The following is a 22,261-nucleotide window of genomic DNA, read 5'->3' as shown; positions in this document are numbered from 1 at the left end:
ACTGAATGAGACCAGTAAACTTTTGTATTAAATAATTTTTATATTTATTCAAATCAGTAAAACAACTAAACTTTTGAGCAACATTGATGAAATTTAAAATAAAGTATTTACATAGTAATGATCAAGTGCTAGAAAACTGAATAGACGAGTTCAATGCTAGATATAATAATATTGAAATTAAGAGACGAACGGTAAACCTTGCACTAAACAGTAGCTATGTGTGAAATAACAAAAAAAAAGTGAACGCTTTTTTTTCGGAAAAACATTTCGAATTGTAAAAGTAATTACATATTATAGATGCTTTCCTTTGAGATTTAAGTTAATCGGAACGATTTAATTATATATAGCAAAAGTTATCTAACTGTACTTATAGTCAAGTAGAGAGAGAGAGAGTTTTCGATCGAGATTTTTGGTAAAGAAAAAAAAAACTAAAGTAAAATATAGTACTTGTTCAGATCAATCACAATCAAACAATAAGACTTATTTTATGTTATAAATTCTTTTATTATTTAATGACCAATCAACACAGGGAAATAAACGCTTTTACACTGGTAGCATTTCGAATTATGCACTGATGAGCATATAAATGTAGAACGTGTAGCATAAATGTTTTAAAAGTAAACAATTTATGCACGCACATGAAGTGTGCAGAACTCGGAATATACCCTTGCATAATTATTTTAATGTTTGTTTACTTGTGGCCAGCCAGACGTTATAAAAAAGGTACACACAAATCAGATACATAGCCTAGCCTATTAAATAATATATCCAGTAGCACATAAGTGAAATAATTTGGGACAATATCAATTGAAATATTAAATTCACAAACACATTTGCCATATAAACTGTATTTTTCCTTGTTATTTATGTGATTGTTCATTTTACCCAATTTTACAATAAAATATATTTCAGTCTGGACAAAATAAACACTTTATTAACCCTTATGCTGTATACCTGTGATATCAATAAAGATTAACTGCACACTGCAATATATCTTTGAATATCATAAGAGTATTTTAATAACTAAATTTCATTATCAACTTTGTTGATGGTTACACCCAAGAATCATAAATAATAAATATTTTTGCTAGTTTTTATAATTAAACTCAATAATAGATCAAATTATTTGAACAGTACATTGTACAGACTTCCTTTAAGGAATCTGAGAAAGACACATTTAAGGCACTTACATATATTTTTGGCACAAGTTGAACAAGTTTTTATATGCAAAAAGACTAAAAGTTTGAGATTGATATAAAAAGGCACATTTTAAGGCACACGTATAGTTTTCTGACAGAGTTTTGATGTAATAAATTTATCAAATTCTACATAAAAAAGGCATGAAATGTCCTAATCCACATATTATTACACATAGTTTTAGAAATGTTATGAAATGTTTGTAAAATCAATTTGTCACATTGAAGCATTTTAGGAATATTTCTAATAATGTGAAAGCTTTGTGAGAAGTACTTCAATTAATTTAATCTAAATAAAAGAATGTTTCACAATCCAAAAATTTTTGCTACTAGGTCACATCTTTGCCAGAAACAGGAGGATCAATGAAATATGTACTTGTTTCTACAAGAAACTAATTACAGGGACTAGCAGGTTGACTGTTGTTAAGGATAGATTGCATGGATAAAGAAGCAGAGGAGGATGTAACAATAGGGGCAATTGGATTTAATTGATGATGATGATGATGGTGATAGAGAGCAGATGCGTAATACTGTTGATGATGATGGTGGTACGGTGAATGATGGGAATGACTGTGGTAACTGTTTAAGCTTTCGTTATTGTTGTTACTATTATTGATACCATTACTATTATTATTGTTGCTGTGGCGTTGATGATGGTTGCTGAGACTATTGACAGAAAGATGATTGTTGTTGACAGGTTGTGGACAGGTGGATGAAGCTGAAGCCGAAGACGAGGAAGACGACGTTGAGCTGGGTATCCCACAGTTACTCGTAGCCAGGATGTGGTGGACGGTATGAGAGCTGGGCCACTGAATACTCCCGAGACTGCTAGTGGTCGTCTGGATTCCGGCTGAGAGGTGAACACTCGTGGGTAATGACGGGGACAGCTTACTGGATGCTGACGGTCCCACTGGAAACGCACCGGTACACACCACAAATAGGTAGAAGGTCTTTCACAATTGGCATATCAGCGTATCACAGTGGGTGTATCACGATGGAAGAAAGAGATGCGACTGTTGTCTGATATCCCGCGAGCTCACAGCTAGAACTAAACGTACACTTCAAGTTGTGCGCTGGAAAGCCAACTGGTTTGGCCTATTAGTACCGCGTTTGCCCGCTTCTTCCACCAACTCGGTTTTACCCTAAATACATACTAAGTCTTTCTCTCTTTCCTACCCCCCTCCCCCCTCCTTCTCTTTCCCAGAAACTTTACTACCTTTTCTATTCGTAACTTTTATACCGAAGCTCTTTCAAAGCAGCTAATTCCCAGCTCTCTTCCCCCAAGTTTCTACAAAACTAATTTCACGCGCGATAAACGTTTGGAAGTATAAATCGCGTGTGTTTTCCGCGAAGAAAATCAGAATTACCAGCATGAGCCAGGGATCAATCATGAATCTTAGCAGCGGGACATGAATTCCTGTGCAACGCAAATTCAATGGCAGTCTGCCATATTCTATTAGGAAACACGCGGGATGTCTCACACGAGAGTGGGAAATCTACCGTGTTACTCTCGCCTTATTGCAGAGGGTTTTACGAAAAGTGGGGATGGGGTAATAGCCAGTTACAATGGTTAATACCAACCTGGGTGATGGTGATGATGATGATGAGTGACAGATGGTGGAGGAGCGGCTGTGTGATACGGCGTCGGCGGATAAGGCACGGGACAGAGGGCAGCTCCAGCGGCAGCAGCAGCCGCGTACAAATGATGATGGTGGTGATGATGGGCTGGATGATGCGGATGATGGTGCAGCGCGGCCGCAGCGGCTGCAGCGGCGGCAGCGCCAACCTTGTTCCTGAGTATCCTGGAAATGCTGCTGACCGACGGCACGTTGTACTTGTCACAAACACCGTCCGACAACAGTCTGTCTCTAATTTCCCAGGCGAAGATCCCCGGATCCTTCAACTTCAACTGCTTTATGTACTGAACTACCTTCGGCGTGGTAACCCGCGGCTTACTGCCGCCTATAGCGCCCGGCAAGATACTTCCAGTTTCGTGATATCTCGCGAGAATCTTGCTCACGCAACCATGACTGACCCGCAGCTGTCGCGAAATATCACAAGGCCTTATTCCAAGATGAGCCAATTCCACTATTTGCGATCGCACCGCATTCGGCAATGGACGACCGTTCACGAAAACTCCTCCCAATTGATTCACTTCTCCGTATTGCTGCTGCTGCTGCTGTTGCTGCTGCTGTTGTTGTTGTGGGTCTTGTTGATGCTGCCCCTGCTGCTGACTGCCAACCTCCGTCGGACTATTCTCTGTAACGATCATATTTCCAAACATACAAAACCTTGAATTCTTAGTATTGTTTAATTCATTCCATTTTTTTCTTTTCTTACAGTCATTCGAGCTTTACAGTCAACGTTAATCCCTGATTGAAATTCAGCAACATTGGGATACAGATACTTTTTATTTGTGATGTCGTTTTGGATGAATAATACACTCCTCATTGTGGCCACAGCAAATAAATTGGTAACATCTTCGTTTGGATGAATTGATTAAATACGTTTAATAGAGGAGGAGATTAAACAAGCGAGATGGCAGTCAATTTTCGAGGAATAAATAGGGTCGCTTAGTAACACCTGAGAAAGTGAAAGAATAGAACAGTGGCAAGCGTGAACTGGACGTTTGTTGTTGTTTCAACCTGTCATCAAGAATGGAAAGTTGGCGATGGATGAGGTCGGAACCTGAAGGTAGTCGAAGCGAAAACGATTAATCATCGCTCTATGCATATGCATAGTGTACGAAAGCTGAGAGCTAAGCTTACAGGCAAAATCTGTCAGGGAATTTTGGAAGATGGCCACGCAGAAAGCAAGAGTCTGAATTACTCGGGTCTGCGCAGAAACACCATCTTCACCTTAATTGCAAACTTGCTCTAATTAAGAAACCTAAAGAAAACCCAAAGCTGCCACGACCAAAATTGTGTAAGCAAACTAAGCGCGAGTAAAGGATTAAATTTACTCCAATGTGCGTGACCTTTCTTACATTCCAAATCATTCTTCAACTTCATTTCTGTTTCCGCCTGGAATGGGTTCCAATGATCCCAATATCCTAAACTTTGGTACTAGCTAATACAGTACTATATGGTAACTAATCTCTTTAATTAATCCTACTAACTTCATTACGCACTCTAGCAATAATAAGATTAGTAGTTAGTACCATTCGCAAGAGCTACAAGATTCTGCAACGGCTTTAATGAATTTGTCGGACTATAATTTAGACGGAGGTTGAAGAAAAAGGATGAAGTTTTGTTGGAGAAAAATTTATGTTGCACTCCCGCAACGGTCGGTGATCTCTCTTTTCCTTTCGTCCAGAGGAGGCACGATTAATAAGAAGAAATGACTTGAAGAGAGGAGAGAAAAAAGAGGGACCGAGGGCAAAGGAGTTCCCTTTGTGTTTTCTTGGAAGCAGCGAGTTTCGTCGCCGACGTCGTTGCCGACGCCGACGCCGAAGCGCGACGCGGTGCCTCTACGTTTTTGCCTCCCTCGACTCCTCCTCAACTTCCTATTCTTCTCCCATGCCGCCATTTTTTCAAACACTTTTTCCATAACTCTTAATCGCCATCTACTAAGTTAACGCATTATTAAAAAACACTGTCCATTAATTATACAAGTAAATTCACTCCCCCCTTTTTCCTGCCCGTATTGAATTATCGAGCTGGCACACTTGTCGTTTGTTGTGTTAAACATTTTATTTATAGAAATTTAGACACACTGCTAATAAAATGTACGTTCTTGAAGACCATACAAAAAAATTAGTAATAGTTTTTCGCGTTGCAAAAATTGCTGAGATTCTAAGTGATTTTCAGGGATGGATTACGCGTTGATCGGTGTGTGATTAAAAGTTTGAGCGATACTGCGCTAATAGGAATATGTATCCGGTATTACATCGAGCCAGACGTATCCTTCGTGGATCGGAGATTCGTGGAACGACCCCGATGCGCCCCGTTAAACTTCAACGATTTGAACTTAACGACGCGAGCTACGCCATTGCCCTCTCCCCCCTCCTCTCCCAGTTTGTCGGCGTGGATTTGATAGCAGAGAGCAACTGGCATCCTTTGCAAACAAGAGCCTCCTATACCTCCACAGAAATAATTAACTGAATGATCCGATAGCTTTAATTGACTCACGTACGCTTCCACAGTATACTGCGCGTCTCAGCCGTAAAATAAATCTTGCACCGTTTATAATTTATCTAAATTTGTATAAACTACAAATATCTACCAGCTTAAATAAACAAAATTAATACTATTTTTATTTTTTCAGATAATACTATTGACCTATAAAAAATGGATTCAGCTACCACATAGCATGTACCTTGTGGAAGGTGTACAATCGATATATGAATAGACTGTCTACAAAACAAAAAATCAATTTCAATGAAAAAATGCCCAACCTCTAAAGGTTCAACGACAGGATTACACGAAATATTGTTAAATTTTTTCTGGAAAGTGATGATGAATATCCGAGATCAAAGAACCCGATGCATATAGCCATGCAGTTAAACGAGTGTAGTACACGTATTAAAAACTGTGCTTGCACATGTTCACACGTGCGCGCTCAGAGCTCGCAGCTTTTCAATGCTAAAAGAGGTCTTCTTGAGAACAGGATAATTACTGTATTAATTTTTAATCACCGCATTACTTCATTTCGAAGTAACTCGCACGATGATATGACTATAATATTAATAGGTACATTTGAAATAATTTTAATGATAGTATATGAGTTTAGAAGGGTTTTAGGGTGTTTGCTTGGAAGGAAGAGAAGAGGACCGTAAAGAAACAGAAAGGGAAGAAGAGGCTTAGGTCAAAGTAGGCGTGCATGCAAAGTTGATGGATGTCAGTGTCATCCGTTCAACACGTGTTCCGGTTTTGACTCGTATGTACATGGATAGGTGGACTTGCAAAGGGGGTGAAGAGTGTACGTCTGGCATCCTAACTCGCTAATTATCGAGCCCGTGTAGTCCCCTTTGTCGGCTCTAGGACGGATCTTTGATTGAATTTCCGCGAGATGGCACATGTCGGTGATTAGTTCGCCGTAACTGCTTTAATCCTGTCCAATTTTTTCATCCCAAAGCCTCCAAGCGGAAAAGAACATCAGCGGCCCGACAGACGTCACAAACTTATGTCTGCTAGCTCGCGCTTGCTTATTTACTGTACGTGTATCTCCTTACGTGTCAGTGTTGTGACCGCTTCGTTCCTTAGATCTCTTCTTTCTTCAAAAATCCCCACTTATCTTTAAACTCGTTCGTAGCTCGTGTTTATTTGCCACAAGTGTATCCTATTACGTGTCAGTGTTGTGATCACTTTTTTCACCCTTCAAATCCCCTCTTCACTCTGTTATTCTTCTGCCATATTCAATACTTCAAAAAAAAGGAGTCCATAAGAGAGTATTTTCGCCCTGAAAATATCGGGTTGATCAAGCGTATGAAACTTTTGTATTTCATTATTATACAACATGTGCATTTTAAGTTTTTATGTATATCTTTTTTATACTATTCTAAAAAAAATGCATGTTCTCCAAGGGTCCAAAAATGTCCAATTTTGGATATTCGGCAAAATTTCTACAATATTTTAAAAATTTGGCCTACTTATTTTATATGAGAGCAAGGCCGCAACACCTTCTAATTGAAATATATTGTAAAGCATACTATGATATAAATTGTACATTAAGATAAAAGTGTCGCGACGCTGCGTTCATATAAAAATGTAGGTCAAAACTCAGACACATTGATAATTTTTGTAAAAAATGCAAAATTGTTAATCTTTTGGCTCTTGAGGAACATAAAATTACTGGAATAGTATAAATAATATTGACGAAAACTTAAAATACATGTTTTAATATAGTAAAATGCAAAAAATTCGTTTTGATAATTTCAAGGGCCAGGACTAAGAGAAGTCTCTTGATGGATCCTCACCCTTTTGTTTACATTTTTCGTTCCTGTGATTTATCGTTCTCTACGCTAAATTATAAATATATACGACTTGCTTACATGAAAACAGGAAAATCTTGTCTGATTATTATGTAGCATCAAAAATTAAAGATGGTTTCGTATACCAAGCTGTACACTATTTACTGTAATGTTCATCGTCTCTTATCAGCATTGTACATAGTGTGCTAATTCCATGAAATCTAGTGCGACGAACCGAGATAAGTTATTAATAGTGCGAACTGGCCTAACTAAATTCAGTCCTCGTTTAATCAGTTAATCTTTAAACTGACCATTGTAATGCTACTCTAATGAAAAGCAACTAATTACGCGTTGAAAATTAATCGCTTATTGTGGAAATTAATTTGATCGATTTATTATGATTGCACTCTCGCTCGCTTGGGTCGATAAAAACTCGTCCGTTTTTCCAAATTTCCGCTGTACGCATAAATTGATTTGACAATGGCAATATTATACTTGGAGTAATCGAATTGTGCTACAATAGTATGCATCGAGTAAATTGATATCATATTATAGTATTTCATCGTTGCGCGTCACAAGAAGCATCGTTTGTTCCCGTAACTTCTTCCATTTGTTTCACGGGTTTCATTAGTTTTCTTCGAGCCACCCACATCGTAAAGATCACGAGAACGATGTGGCAAACAGGCCGCATCACTTAGCACTGCCAGAAAATGAGAGGAACTCAAAACATTTCAGCGTGAGCCGAGAAAAAAAGGTCGAGCAAAAATTGAAAGGGGAAGAAAACGGTGAAACGTAAGATTTCGTCAGCGAAACATGCTTACTACACGCCACTCGACAGTCGCTTGATCCTTCGCCGCAGGCAAATATGTAACAGATGCTCCTGAATCTCTGACTTATACCTATACATAGAGAGTATACGTATACTTGCAAACTGAAAATAATCCCGTCGCGTTTCATCGTGTTACGTTCATTATTTCCAGAAATTTCATAACTTGACAAGTGCTAAGTCGTGGTTTCTTCTATACTATACTACCTGTGTATACACGCTTCCAATTTTTTTCAATTTGATTCAGTATTTTTTTTAAGCTTTGGTTTTCATTCTCTACCCTCCCTCTCTTTCACTTTCGTTATGCTCAATGGAATATTAAGTCGTGTAATATAAGAATGTAATTGGTATGGCAGTGCAAAAGCAACGATAAAAATAATTGGCTGGAGATTTTATTAGTTTCACACTACTTGTAAAAAAAAGTACTGTTATGATCCTCGAGAGTTTTCAGTACTCTTATAATACCTTTCAATCGTTTCTCTCGACACTGTCTCTCCACTTGTGCCGCTGTGTTTATTGTCACCCTGTTTATACGTTCTTTGGCAAAACTTGTGCTTTCAAAAGTACAAACGTTCGTTCTCATGATAAACAATGAGCAGCGTTTCGAAGGTTACTGATGTTTTTCAGAAAGAAACTATTATATTTATTTACAAAGTGCACGAGTCGATGGAGTCAGTTTACGAAGCGATACAAACACCTTTCTACGCGCATCTCAAGACATATTCGTGCAAAATTTATTCGCTATAGCACGTGTTCAGGCTCGCATCTGGAATACGCGATGACAGTGGGACGGAAATATATTGGGAATAGGAAGAAAAAAATTGGTGCACTGGGAGCTTTTATAGAGAGGAGGGTGTCTACTTTTGGCGATAAGTTTTCTTCGGCACAGGAACTCTACTAATACTTGCATTTCCTTTTGCGCTTCTCGCATTGCTCCTCCAACACGCTGACATCAAAAGAAGCAAATTGCCTGACAAGAATTTTTCCAAGACTATAAATTTTCTCCCCAGGATATTTTAAGGGCCGCTCGAGCATCGTTTGTGAGAATAGGGTTAAAAATGGGTTGAACTTATCTGAGCGACGGCAAATGTTGATAACCTTCCTTTAAACGCACTTGGCGCGAGATAAAACTAATAGTGTAGTCAGCTATCCAACAGATACTATACCGCTGTTACAGGTTACACCTACCGTTTAGAGAGTGTTAGCTAAATTTTCCTCCTCTACTTTATTTAACATTTGTATTAGTCTACAAGACAACCTTTAATCAAATTGATGAAAGTTAAATTCTTCTCAAAGTAAACAAACCGTTGTCAATATTTAATTTTTGAAAGCTTGCTAAAAAGCACTTCCTTCATAAATATCACAATTATTTTTCTACCTAATATAATAAATACTTTTCTATATATATTTAGATATGAGCGTAGTTTACATAATGTTTTAATGAAACAAAATTATATGCAGGTAAAAGGGTAAAATAGGTAATTGGCCACTTGTGTCATGATAAGATCGAGTCAATAAGTGAATTTGCTTGTAACAATAAAGAGCAAATATGTAGGTAAATAGAAGGCTACAGACTCCAAAGTTGTGTGGTAACAATGAGGAAAGTTAAAAGTACGGGCAAGATCCTTTATCCAAACATTTCCGTTGACTCAGGCTACTGGGGTAGTTTGACGAGTGAATAGCAGCAGTACAGTAGTACCTGAAAAAAAGACTCCAGAAACTAACAGAAGTATTTAGCCAGTCCTTTGTCAACCTAGCTCTAACCCGCGTTACCTCGCATCAACCTAAAAGCTCAGCTCGTTGTTTAACCGACACAAACACTACTAATTGAACACTAATGAATCTACAACCGCTTTTTCCAGCCAATGTACAAATATTTTTAAGAGCATCTGGAGCTGTACGACATTCTTCTGGGAAATATTAAAAGAACAACAACAGATTTCCTTACAAAACAATGTTGCAAAAAATTCCCCTTAATTCTGGATATCGAACAATCATCCCCATTCACAATTAATTTACTTTTCCGCTAAATTATTCTACGCGTAATTAGACTGTTTTGAAGAACATGGTACAACTAACGAGTCGTTAATGATCTCGAAAGGAAATAGTAAAATATAGATGGTGTAACTGTAAAGGGTTAAATGACAAGTATGAAGAGTATGAATATAAATATTTCTGTCGTAAGATTGGAAGGCGTGATGAGTACGTTTATACATGTACGTGTATTTATGTATTGCAAGTGTAGAAGAGAGTGCGATTCGGCCCATTCATAGAAAGAGTACTGTACTCGTTTCTCCGCGCAACCTCTGACCTTGCGTGTCCCGGATGCCCTCACAGGCCCCTTATCGAGTAGCCTCTTTCTTTTTTTTTAACATTCTTCACAACTTGTGCCATTATACGCGCGTTCGCAAGTACACAACACGACTTCTCTTCGGTTTTATTATTGGACCTATTCCCGGTAGCAACTACGTACCTTTAATCAATCCCAGCCTCGGTCGAGCGTCACTCGAACAGCGGGAAGCTGCAACTCCAAGTGGAAATAAGCAATTTAGACAAAGTCGTTTATCTCGCGGAGATAAAATTGCGAGTAGATATAAGAGTATTCACACCAGAACGAAAAGTTTGATGGAATAATACGTAGAAATAAAACGGACGGTTTAAAATACCGCTATAACTTATCGCCCCGCTTTTTTTCCCGTGACGTTAACGATCTTCGAAGTCATTGACACCAATACATCTATGACCACGACCGCGGTTCAAGACCCTGATACTGGCTCTGATACATTGGGAAGCTAACGGCCGATACATTTTACATTTTGCAGCTAATAAGCCTCTTACGGTGATAATCAGTGATACCACTGACACACCGGATACACCACTGCTCTTCGTTAGAAATTTTTCGATCATTCTGCAAAACTGCACTTGATCATATAGGGTCTCCGTTAATCAATGATGTCACCCCGTGCATGCGATCTTACCCTATTTCTATAAGGATTATAAACATATCAATTTTAAAATTCACTTTTTCTATATATTGCTCGTCATTAATTGTTTCGTGTTTTTTTTGTTTTTTTCATTAATACGGTAACTTCCAAAGTTTATATATAGGTATTGTAGAAAGATACAAGAGATAAGGTTTCGCGCTTTAAACTATCACGCCACATCAATTTCTCAATTTTACGGAGCATATCTAACGATCGCGTGGCTCATTTATAAACCGACGCTAAATAATTCCAAAGGGACATGTACACAATAAATAACAATAATAGGAAACTATCCCCGAGACTGTGTTAAATATTGCAGTCTGAGAGTGGTCAGTTTATTTACATTTATTTTTATACTGTATTTTTTGATGATAAAAAAATTAGTGCTTTAGGTCTTGAATGGGACAGAAAGTTTATTTTTCATACTCTGCAAAACAGTTAGAAATACAAGAATTGGAATATTGAGGTAAATTGACGAAGAAAGGCATTTCTCGAAGGACTTACCCAATACTATAGGATCCATTAGATCGGAGTGTTGTATTCACGGCCGACGGCTACATGCAAATCGGATTCATGCCTTTCCGGCAGAAGTTCCTTTGCTAAATATCAATAAATACGAACTAGTTCGGTATCCTTCTGCGCAGTTAATTTATCATACACGCATTTCAAAGTTATCACGGTCATTGAATCATCTTTAGTTTCACCCGCGAAACATTTTTGACGGCACTGTAAATTCGACGAATTTCCGCGATAGAGACAAAAAAGAAAGCAAGAGTCTGAATCGAAGGTCGATTAAACAATTTCCTTTCTAAGTTTCAAAACACCCCACTGTTAAAAAAAAGAAGGAACAGAACAATGTCTGTTGCAGTCAAACTGTCACTTTGGATTTCGTTACAAAAGACTGTATATAATCGAGAAAATCCGACACCTTGGTATCACGAAAAAGAGTAATTTACAATAATTATTTTTACATCTTATCTCACTAATGATATTATGCACAACTTCCGTATCCTAAATTGTCACATAGCAAATATCACTAAACCTCTTCCAAAACATCATTTGAACAATTTTCCTCTCCAATAATGTTAGGGAAAATAAAAACTAATGGTCAGTTTGCAGTGATTGTTGTTCGAAGAGATAAGAAAAAGAAGGGAGGAGAATAAATTGAGGGTTTATTAATAATAAATGATGGTAAATGAATAAGATAGTTTACAAGGGAGGAAAAAAGAAGCACGGACACGGTCAATGGTGCGCGGCTCGCCCTTCGCTGCCTCACTGACTGGGGCGACAGATTTACCAGAGCAGAAATAAGAAATCTCATCGTCTACCACTAAACTTCTTGCTCACACGCGCTCTGCCCCCGCTGCGTCAATGTGTGCAAACACACAAACGCAACTTCTATCTCTGCCTCCTGCTAGCCTTACCTTACCTCCTTTACATACACACACTCAACGTGCGCCCACTCGTTTGTGTGGATCAAGTCCACACATATATTGCACGTATATGCATCCTTTATCCGTGTCAAATCACACACAACGTATGCCTCGTTTAAGCGTGCCTTTTTGCGCCTACCCACTCCTCTTATCCGAAAAGTATATTTTTGTTTCTATTTGTGCAAGAATAATAGATTTAGACAAATAATTTGAAGACAAGGAACTAGACAGAGAAATATTATATTAGTAGATGAAATTTCAAATAAGACAAAGACTTACTGTGTAGATTAATTTGCATTACTGCATTATACGAAGAGGAGGTTCAGGGAAATGTATTGAAAAGCCCTGTTAGATTACGTCTGAAGGAAAAAGAGGGGAAAGTACGAAAAGTGCAAGGGGTCGAATAGCCAATAGGGTGCGCTTTAGTGTGTACGTAAAAAGGGTTAGGTAAGCGCGCGCACGCTCGACCGAGCGCGGCCGAATGGAGAAAATTGGCCACGCTTAAGAGGCGGAGCCACATTCGCACGGACCATTGGCGAGCGCACTGCAGCGTGATGAGCCACCATGGTTTACGCCTCTCCATTTTCATTGTACACAGTGCACTTGCCTTCTTCAACTCATCTAAGCGCAATAATTCCTACTGACACTCCCCCATACAAGCCTATACTTACCTCAAGCTATCATGTATGTATGACAAGTAAATATAACATCTATGCAACAATATCCTGGATTTTTTTTAGGTTACTCGCGCTGACGTTGATTAAGTATTTAATACAATTGTTGGTACAAAAACTATTATTATAGACATTTTCGCGTAAAAGATAGTAGTGTTTCATCGGCTTTTATTAAATTATTTGCCGTTAAGAATGCTATGTCACTTAAATTCCTATAACTTTTGTGTATGGTAATACTTGCCATTCTTGTCAATTCGCTTCAAAGTATAGAGTTAGAAAAACTTAGCTCTTTCCCTAAGATATAGCATATCTTTACAAAAAATCTTTTTCAAGCTCCTTTTTTTTATCCAGACAGATCTTACGTGAATAAATTAATATTTCCGACGGTAAATTACATCTACGCTCTAGGACTATTTAAACAATTAACGTGTATAACTTAGAACATTTCAACTATCTTTTGAATTTTTCTAAATCATAACATACTTATCTCTGGTTTGTGAAACTAATGAGTTATCCTAACTATCTCATTTTTCACTGTCTCCTTTGATTACCAAGACGATAGAGGTGGCAGCCATAAAGGCCATAGATCTATTCGATGGATTCAACATTTCTTTCGTTATATTCGTTCGACCATTATTATCACCTTCTTGATAAGTGCAGGTACATAGATACACTACCAGTTGGCAGCTGTTACCCTACTATGGCTATATTACTTGCTAGTGTGTTACCTGGTGTTACTACGTCGGTATACCGGGTTTCTTATCAGCAAAAATATAGATGTCGCGATTGTCGGAACATTATAGGATATACTCATTAGTCAGGCTAGCTCTGACTCTGTCTGAATCCATGCATTGTATATTTAAAAGCTGCTTTTTGACATTTGTCTTTAAATAACCCTTAATTATTATGGACGCAGTATATGATTGCTATAATGAAAATTCATCTGAAAAAATTAATATCAAGGAATATTTTAGTGATTTTGCAAAACGTATTAAATGGATTTATCATGGAGATGGTTCGAAAGTCCAGAGTACCTGTATTTCTGATATTATGAATGCTGAATTTGGTGAGGAAGACATGCAAGTCTTAACTGATTATTGCAGGTACCTTCATATATGATTATGTCATTATATTTGGTTTTTTATAATTCATATGGTTAATAATTATTTGTATTGCTTAGTGTTGACAATCTAACTGTACCAGGTGAAGTATCAAAAATTAAGTCTACTCAGAGAATGCGATGTAAATATATCTTTAAGCAAATACAAACTGCAAAAGCAACCAATTTACATACTCTTCGTAATGTAGAAAAATCATTGCAAGAAAATAATGCTTTAATTAGTGGAAAATATAAAAAGGAGTCTTTCATTGTAAGTTAAATTTTGGATAATAGTGAGAACTATTAATTTGATTTAATTTTATATATTCTACATTTATATTATTTTCAGACATATGAGGATTGTAAATTAAGAGATAATCTTGCCATACCTGGACAAGATATATTGGTATCTGTAAGAGTTTATGAACCTTTTCAACACTATTCACATAATTTGAAAGATTACAAACATATTCCTAGAATAGTTTTAAGTCGTGTTATAGAAATACTTGGTTCACAAACTTTAGCTCAATTACGAGACAAAATATCATGCATATCTGATCTCTCTATTCCCACAGAAGTTAGCAATAATCCTGATGTTAAATTAGGTCCAATGGCAAAAGTTAGTTTTATAGATTTTAATATCTGCATAATTGGTTTTATGAAACTAATTTATTTTCTCTTTTTAGGATGTTTATAAGTCTGGTTTTCTCTTTATAGAAAACATTTTTTACAATGATACTAGAGACCCAAATAATCTTAATTATAGCCAAGTAATTAAGCAATGGGCACAGATGCGTGATTTAGGTTCATTTCAAACAGCATCGTTAGAACATACAAGGATAGATTCACTTACTGTACGGTTTGGTTTTCCCTGGGTTTATCAACATCAAGGTAGTTGTGAGCATTTAATTGTCTTCAGTGCTGCTAGGTAAAATATATATTTACTATCTAATATCTTTTAAAATTACTAACTATTAATGAAAAAATGTATATTTCCAGATTGATAAATGAAAATGATGAGCAGGCTGTAGCTGCATATCCCAGAGTTCAAAGAATAAAGCCTTCCGGCACAAAATATTGTATGATGTGTTCTGATTTATCAGTGTCTTGGATTACAACTGATAATGATAGAGTACCTCATGATCTTGCTTATTATTGTGATACTTGCTTTAGATCATTTAATTATATAGATGGTATAAAGATTGGAAATTTTAAAGCTTATGCCTATCCACGTAATCCAAATGTGATGGTAGATGAAACACCTTCGAGTAGTGAATAATTAATCATTAATGAATGAAGAGATTGATTTTATTAAAAAAAGTTATTTAATTTGTAGTTTTAATATTTCAAGCTTTTTTAAGTTTTCATTGGCACTTCTTAAGTTTGGTTCAACCGTAAGTGCCTTTTTATACATTTCTTCTGCTCTCTCTAATTTATTCCATCGATGATATAAGACACCTAAATTTGTATAAAACATAGCATCATGGGGATCCTTCATTATCGCCTTTTTAAAGTAATTCTCAGCTTCTTCATATTGGTTTGCTTTACCTAATATATTTGCTATATTGAAATAAATTGATGCATGGTTAGGAATATGATTTAAAGCTTCAGAAGCTACTTTTATTGCTTCTTGTGGCATATCTTAAACAAAAGAGAATAAAAATTAGTAAAATATTTTCTATTTTTATTATAAAATTATAGCTGCGTTCGAAGTCGTGCATATGCGCGCTTAAAATTCTATAATAGAAGTAATATAAACTATATTCTTTAACCCTTTCAATATGATTTTTGGCAAGTGAAGATATTTCTATATAATTTAACTAAATGTGCTGTAAATATGTAAAGGAACATGTGTACATAATTTCAGATTTTTAGAAAGTATGGTTTTCGAATAAATGCCTTGAGACATATGACCCTGCAGTAATTTAAAAGCGAATACTTTTTGCACCAGTAATTTTTAAACATTCTCTTGGATTTATATATCCCCACAGTATTGAAAGGGTTAAGCACTTTATTTGTGGCTACACAGGCTACATCTATAAAACTTACTTAAATCATCAAGCAGTAATATTAAATTTGTCCAAGCTCTTCTATGAGTTGGCTTTAGTTTTGATGCATTTGTCCAAGCCATTAAAGCTTTTTTGTAAATTTTTTGTTCAAAATACTAAAATAAAATTTAATAAAACAGTTGGATAATCGAATTTAACATTTAAAAAATCTATTTACCAATACACCTAGATTATAATAGCAGTCAGCATATTTAGGTCTATGCATTAGAGCTGTTAAATAGCTATTTTCTGAGTCCTCATATTTTTTCTGTGCAGAGTAAACTATTCCTAAATTCATCCAAGCAGTAGCAAAATCATTTCTAAAATATATACAAATTTTATTATAGACGTAAGAGAAAGCTTATAAATAAAGATAGGGTCTAGCTTACTGATATTTAACAGCTTTCTTGAGCAACTTTTCAGCTTCAGAAAATTTTCCCTCATCCTTTAATAAGTTACTTAGATTATTCATAGCTTGGGCATATTGTGAATTTAATCTATATAAAATATATGTTTTATTTTTTGTGTAACTTTGTTATATTTCGTTAATTAAATATCTTCACCTTAATGCTTCCTCATATTCTAATTTTGCTAAAAGTACATTTCCGTTATCAGCTGCATTTTTGGCTATATTATAATGCACTTTTGCATTAAGTGGGCATACATGTAAGGCAGATTTAAAAAGAACACTTTCTGTTTTCCATTCACTGCTCCTAATGTAAGATCGAGCGAAGAATAATAAAATAAGAATTGTATAAAATAATAATAGCAACCTTCTTTCAAGTATTTTTCTACCAAGCTCTTGTAATCCAATTGCAACTAAAAGGCAATAGCCTGCGGTTGGAATGTATAATGTTCTTTCTGCAATGACAAAGCCCACATTAAACAATAAATTACTTGCTGGCAAAAATGGAATAATCAACAATATTATTCCTATTATTGTACTCCTGTAACAACAAAAATAAAGATTACATATAGCAAAATACAAAATAAATGCAATTATTTTGTTATATTATACCTTTGTAATTTATTGTTGTGATTTGAAACAAAAAAGAAAAAAAATTTAGTTAATATAATCCAAAAGATACAAACAATTCCAATCCTCATATCAAGTTCTTTAATTAGAGGAATACAACCCATGGACCAATCAAAACATAGCCATTCAGGACAAATTAATATCCACATATTTATACAATATATATAATTATAATTAATAGCACGAAGCATCATTTTACTCAGAAAGGATGTTGGATTATCATTTCTTTTAAATACTGGTGCTGTAAAGTCCATAACATACAAACGAGCAAAGAGAAATATTACTGTGGTGCTTAAACATATAAATGCTCTAATTAAAAAATTATATTTTAATTTTATAAAATTTCTTGTGCCCCTGTGTGTAGGAATATTTCGTACAGTGTTAATAATATTCTTTAAATAAATCTTGTTGACAATAAATAAATCATACAATAAACATATACCCTGAAATAAAGTTTTCATCAATTAGAAAATGACTGGATATTTGTAAAACAATAAATTCCTTACAATGGCAGTTATTCCAGTTTCCTTGCAAAGCATAGCAATAGCTGTACATACTATAGTAATAAATATAGTGGAACATTTTATAATAATTTTTGTTGATAAAATAGCACAATTGTAGAATAATATAGACAGCCATATAAAGATAGCACTTAATAGCTCAGCTCTACCAACTATACCAGAAACCTAGAATACAGATTGAAATACTAAATGACATGGAAATATATTTCATCATTATGTTTAAAATACATACAGCTTCAGTATGTACAGGATGAACTGCAAATAATGCTGCAGCATAAAATGATAAGTTTTTTGCTTCTGTACCAAGTAAAACATTGAAGACAAATAAAACTAATATAGAAGTGATTATATGCAAAGCTATATTAAAAATATGGTAGTCCTCTGGAATCAATTGTTGTCGAATCCAGTACTGTAATCTTTAAAATACTTGTTTTAATAGAGATATTTGTTATATTAGAAAATATATATTTTTATTCATATTTACCTAAATGATAAAATGGTTAATGGACGATATGATTTGTGGCTTTGTTTGTGGGATAATTGTGTGCCCCAAAAATCATTGTTGAAAACACTTATTATTGGTGTATCTTTTACATCATCATTGTTAACTACAGCTTCAATGTCATCAAATACAAACTCTCCATTATAACTATTTAGATAGCATAAGGATAAGAGACATATTATAATAATAGCAGACCATAATGGAATATCTATAAATATAAAAAAAATTAATCATGCTTTTGATTATATCATAAATTAAGGAACATATTGTTGATAAAAATTACATGGTAGTTGAAATATTTCTTTTTGCTTTACAAAAACACCCATATTTCAAATATTTAATATATAAATAACTTTAATATATATACTACATTCTTTCCAGGAAATATGAGTTTAAAAAACATAATTTATTAAACAGAGTTTTAACAATATTTTTTCAGTCGCATATATTAGTTTGCATTCATTTGACACTAAAGAACTTTATGATGCCATGCAAAATATGATATTTGCTTTGACACTATAGAAGAGCTAAGCTCCATGATTCCCTCTGATTCAGTGACTAGTGAGGTTATTGAGAGTATTGAGACTGAGGTTATAGTAACTGACAGACACTGACAGTACAGATCACTACAGACAGAATGATGTTGATTTATTTGGCTTAGTTAGATAGGGTCATTGGGGTCCAGGTCCATACCAGTCCAGACTATAGGGCAGGTGATGACTTTGAGTAATGTCTGTAGTAGGATTTAGGATAAAGTGTATAGTATCTGCTAGTACAGTAGAGTATTATAAAATAATTACCAAAAATTCTTTATTGCACTGAATACAATTTTTGCTTAAAACATTTATAATAATTATATTAAATTGTATAGAGACTTGTAGCAATATAATTAATTTCTCAATAATAAAAATATAATCCTTTTTATAATCTTGATTGCATTCCACCAGCAGCAACAATATTTTCACCAGTGATGTATGAGGCATCATCACTAGCTAAGAATGTAGCAAGGGAAGCAATTTCTTCTGGCATTCCAAGTCTTCCCATAGGTATTTTTGAAACAGCTATTTCATGTGCTGACTCTGTTTCATATAGCTACAATGGGAAAAATATTTCAACACAAAATTGTAATTTCAATATCTATAAAATTTACATACAGGCTTTGAAAATTTAGTTTTAATAATCCCAGGAGCTATACAATTTACACGAATTCCATCGCAAGCTAAATCTTCAGCAGCTGTTTTGCATAAACCTAACAGTGCTGTTTTGCTAATTGAATATGCACTTAATAACTGAAAAAGGACAATGATAAAATTGATTAAAATCAGAAAAAGATGCGATAATAATGTTATGTTTACATACATTTATTGGTTGAAATCCTGTTATTGAACCAACAATAATTATAGATGGTGACTGACTATTTAGAAGGAAAGGATGGCATTCTTTAATTAAGAGAAATGTACTTTTAACATTAATATCAAAGATTTTATCCCAAGCTTCTTCTGAGCAGTTTAATAACGATCCTACAGTTGGATTTGCTGCAGCATTTGATACTAGGATATCAATTCCACCAAATTTTGACTTTGTCTGAAAGTCAAATATTATTTTCAAAAGAATTTGCAGGTTTATTAAAAGATTTTAAAAATGAAAAAAATGTACTTCTTCGAACAATCGTTTTCTGTCATCTCCTTTCCCAACGTGACATACAGTGCCAGATACATTTAATCCTTCTGCAGTTAATAAATTTACTGCCTTTTTGACATTAGATTCTTTTCTACTGCTTATCATTACTTTAGCCCCTTCTTGTGCCAAACGCTTCGCTATAGAAAATCCTATTCTGTAATTATTCTAAATTACTACATACATAGTTAAAGATTAATAAACAAGAAATGTTTTGCTTTTTTTTTAATCGTTTTTCTCACCCATCAGTGGATGCTGTGACAACAGCAACTTTTCCTTCTAATCTTTTGCAGTTTATAGAAAAGTTTCTTACATTTAGATTAATCGCCGATCGCAACATTTCTCCTAAGAATATTTGTTATTCTTCTTAATAAGTATAAATTTACTTTACTATTGCAATTTTTCGTAACTGAATGACTCTGATATAGCGCTTGAAGCGACGCCTTTATGATAGCGTTATTTAAACCGAACTATGTTAAGCTTTAGTATTTATCAAATAAAACGATTCGCATTATATTATATTTTTCCTACTAATAATGCCTGATTTATTATCGGGATATAAAAAAACTTTAATTATTAATCAGTGCGCAGTACTATGAAAGTCAATTAAATTCGCATTAACTTGAATAAATAGAATATTAATAGAATATTTAAAATTAATTTATATAAGATAAGGATCTTCGTCTATATTCAAGTGGACTTTACAGGTTCAAAGTCTGAGGAAGAACGACTTTGCATTTCTTTATTTATTACAAACAATCAAAAGATCTCAAACTTTTTTACTCTTTTGGTAAATTACTTTGCTAATAGGATGAGGTAAAATGGGAAAGATTTTAATAAAGTGATGATTATAAATAATGAAAATAATCATTTTCTTTGATAATTACAGAAACATATTTACTTAATAATTATGTCAATTCTCCACAAGCAGTGATGACAACTTTTTGTGTTGGAGTTCCACCTTTTGTTCCATACTTTTCCATTTTTTTAAGAATATCTAAACCACTTAAAACATGTCCAAATACAACATGTTTTCCATCTAGCCATTCAGTTCTTGCTGTACACAAAAAGAATTGTGAGCCATTTGTATTTGGACCTGAATTTGCCATTGATAGAGTGCCAGGACCTGTGTGCTTTAATTCAAAATTTTCATCATCAAATTTATTTCCATATATGGACTTTCCTCCAGTTCCATTATGATTTGTAAAATCACCTCCTTGACACATCTATATCACTTTATTAAGGAAAATTAGTTGCTACTATCAAATTTGGTTAAAATTACTTAATTAGAAATTATATGAGAAAGGATACAAATTCTGGGATAATCCGGTGTAAGGTGCTTCCTTGATATCCATAACCTTTTTCATGGGTACATAAGGCACGAAAATTCTCAGCTGTTTTTGGAACAATATCTGCTCTAAGCATCATAATTATTCGTCCTAACTCTTGCTTTCCTACTGAAATGTCAAAATAAACCTGAGGATTTTGTTTTCCCTTTTTATGGAATTGTACATCCTCAGATGCAGCATTTTCATCAGTTTTAAGTGTTTCTCCAGCATGCTCTTGCAACCATGCATCATCTGCCCAAACTGGCTTTGATGAACCTTCCTTTATCTTTTGTGGCTTTGCAATATTTACCCTTATTGTTCTTCCAAAAAGCTCTGAATCATTCTATCAATCAATATATATGTTATGATAAGCTATAATCAAGTATCTTAAATGATAAGATAAAGAAAGTTTTTGTAATATTTTGTAAATACCATATTATCAATAGCAGATGCAGCATCCTCTGCTGTTTCAAATTCAATAAAAGCAAATCCTCTATGTTTTTCTGATTCATAATCCAATGGTATTTGTACATCAACAATTTCTCCAAAAGGTATAAATGCAGCATGTAATACTTTTTCATCTACCTCCTCAGCAAGACCACCTAAATTGCATATATTTTTCATAATTAGCATTACATAAAAGTTTTCCATAAATACAACCTAAACCTAATTAAATAACTTTATTTGAGGTAAGGTTATGTATATGCATTAGTAATATTTAATATAATATTCTTGCTTACCCACGTATATTGTTCTTTTTGTGTTAGTGCCCATACCCATAAATTTATCTGTAACGATTATTTATTATTATAATACCAGTATAATTATCTCTGTAAGTTAATCTGTAATAATAACCTGATAAGAATGACAAACGGCGCCGGCGCTGGCGCGTCGTTGTTTGTATTCATTTACATTCTTAGTATTCTTCTTACTCTTGTCAATCTGGGCCTATCCTCTACCTAAACTCTACTACTATACAGTCTACTCCTCTGCTTTGTTAAGTTTAGTGTTTTGTATTTATGATCT

General features: G+C 34.6%; 5 protein-coding genes across 11 annotated transcripts; 1 reads left to right on the top strand and 4 right to left on the bottom strand.

Moving 5' to 3' along the window:
• Nucleotides 1-76: 76 nt before the first annotated feature.
• On the bottom strand, nt 77-12,681 carry LOC136774069 (paired box protein Pax-1-like). Of its 3 annotated transcripts, none has more exons than XM_066728141.1 (5): nt 12,630-12,681; nt 11,422-12,573; nt 10,407-10,460; nt 2,778-3,455; nt 77-2,106 (listed from the first exon to the last, which is right to left on the bottom strand). In XM_066728141.1, the coding sequence occupies exons 2-5, from the start codon at nt 11,438-11,440 to the stop codon at nt 1,589-1,591; spliced, it is 1,269 nt and encodes a 422-aa protein (XP_066584238.1). In that variant the 5' UTR covers nt 11,441-12,573; nt 12,630-12,681; the 3' UTR covers nt 77-1,588. The 3 variants fall into 3 exon arrangements, with proteins under 3 accessions (XP_066584238.1, XP_066584239.1, XP_066584240.1); XM_066728142.1 differs by having other exon boundaries at nt 10,407-10,454; XM_066728143.1 differs by lacking the exon at nt 10,407-10,460.
• Nucleotides 12,682-13,017: 336 nt separating this feature from the next.
• Nucleotides 13,018-15,402, top strand: Pbp49 (proximal sequence element A Pbp49). Of its 3 annotated transcripts, none has more exons than XM_066728981.1 (6): nt 13,018-13,034; nt 13,999-14,127; nt 14,205-14,394; nt 14,473-14,742; nt 14,810-15,051; nt 15,123-15,402. In XM_066728981.1, exons 2-6 carry the CDS (start codon nt 14,075-14,077, stop codon nt 15,400-15,402), a joined length of 1,035 nt encoding a protein of 344 aa, XP_066585078.1. In that variant the 5' UTR covers nt 13,018-13,034; nt 13,999-14,074. The 3 variants fall into 3 exon arrangements, with proteins under 3 accessions (XP_066585078.1, XP_066585077.1, XP_066585076.1); XM_066728980.1 differs by lacking the exon at nt 13,018-13,034 and adding an exon at nt 13,605-13,684; XM_066728979.1 differs by lacking the exon at nt 13,018-13,034 and having other exon boundaries at nt 13,880-14,127.
• Tmtc4 (Transmembrane O-mannosyltransferase targeting cadherins 4) lies at nt 15,374-18,909 on the bottom strand. Of its 2 annotated transcripts, XM_066728972.1 has the most exons (11): nt 18,514-18,909; nt 18,213-18,438; nt 17,961-18,144; nt 17,714-17,893; nt 17,190-17,650; nt 16,945-17,118; nt 16,735-16,884; nt 16,561-16,668; nt 16,350-16,491; nt 16,173-16,287; nt 15,374-15,764 (listed from the first exon to the last, which is right to left on the bottom strand). In XM_066728972.1, the coding sequence occupies exons 1-11, from the start codon at nt 18,554-18,556 to the stop codon at nt 15,445-15,447; spliced, it is 2,103 nt and encodes a 700-aa protein (XP_066585069.1). In that variant the 5' UTR covers nt 18,557-18,909; the 3' UTR covers nt 15,374-15,444. The 2 variants fall into 2 exon arrangements, with proteins under 2 accessions (XP_066585069.1, XP_066585068.1); XM_066728971.1 differs by having other exon boundaries at nt 16,735-17,118; nt 18,514-18,906.
• Nucleotides 18,910-19,023: 114 nt separating this feature from the next.
• Dhrs4 (Dehydrogenase/reductase 4) lies at nt 19,024-20,327 on the bottom strand. 2 transcript variants are annotated; one of them, XM_066728983.1, is made up of 5 exons: nt 20,150-20,327; nt 19,887-20,064; nt 19,590-19,814; nt 19,385-19,519; nt 19,024-19,322 (listed from the first exon to the last, which is right to left on the bottom strand). In XM_066728983.1, the coding sequence occupies exons 1-5, from the start codon at nt 20,245-20,247 to the stop codon at nt 19,152-19,154; spliced, it is 807 nt and encodes a 268-aa protein (XP_066585080.1). In that variant the 5' UTR covers nt 20,248-20,327; the 3' UTR covers nt 19,024-19,151. The 2 variants fall into 2 exon arrangements, with proteins under 2 accessions (XP_066585080.1, XP_066585081.1); XM_066728984.1 differs by having other exon boundaries at nt 19,887-20,075; nt 20,150-20,299.
• A 277-nt stretch (nt 20,328-20,604) lies between these two features.
• On the bottom strand, nt 20,605-22,223 carry cyp33 (cyclophilin-33). Its single transcript, XM_066728982.1, has 5 exons — nt 22,091-22,223; nt 21,976-22,023; nt 21,668-21,837; nt 21,219-21,578; nt 20,605-21,133 (listed from the first exon to the last, which is right to left on the bottom strand). Exons 2-5 carry the CDS (start codon nt 22,013-22,015, stop codon nt 20,816-20,818), a joined length of 888 nt encoding a protein of 295 aa, XP_066585079.1. The 5' UTR covers nt 22,016-22,023; nt 22,091-22,223; the 3' UTR covers nt 20,605-20,815.
• Nucleotides 22,224-22,261: the final 38 nt, after the last annotated feature.

The sequence above is a fragment of the Prorops nasuta genome, unplaced genomic scaffold (assembly GCF_024137725.1).
Source record: "Prorops nasuta isolate Cenicafe-Biocafe unplaced genomic scaffold, Cenicafe_Pnas_1.2 PNAS00006, whole genome shotgun sequence".
In the NCBI taxonomy this organism is placed as follows: domain Eukaryota; kingdom Metazoa; phylum Arthropoda; class Insecta; order Hymenoptera; family Bethylidae; genus Prorops; species Prorops nasuta.
Note: the sequence above shows the minus strand (reverse complement) of the source record. Positions and strands in the feature narration are given on the sequence as shown.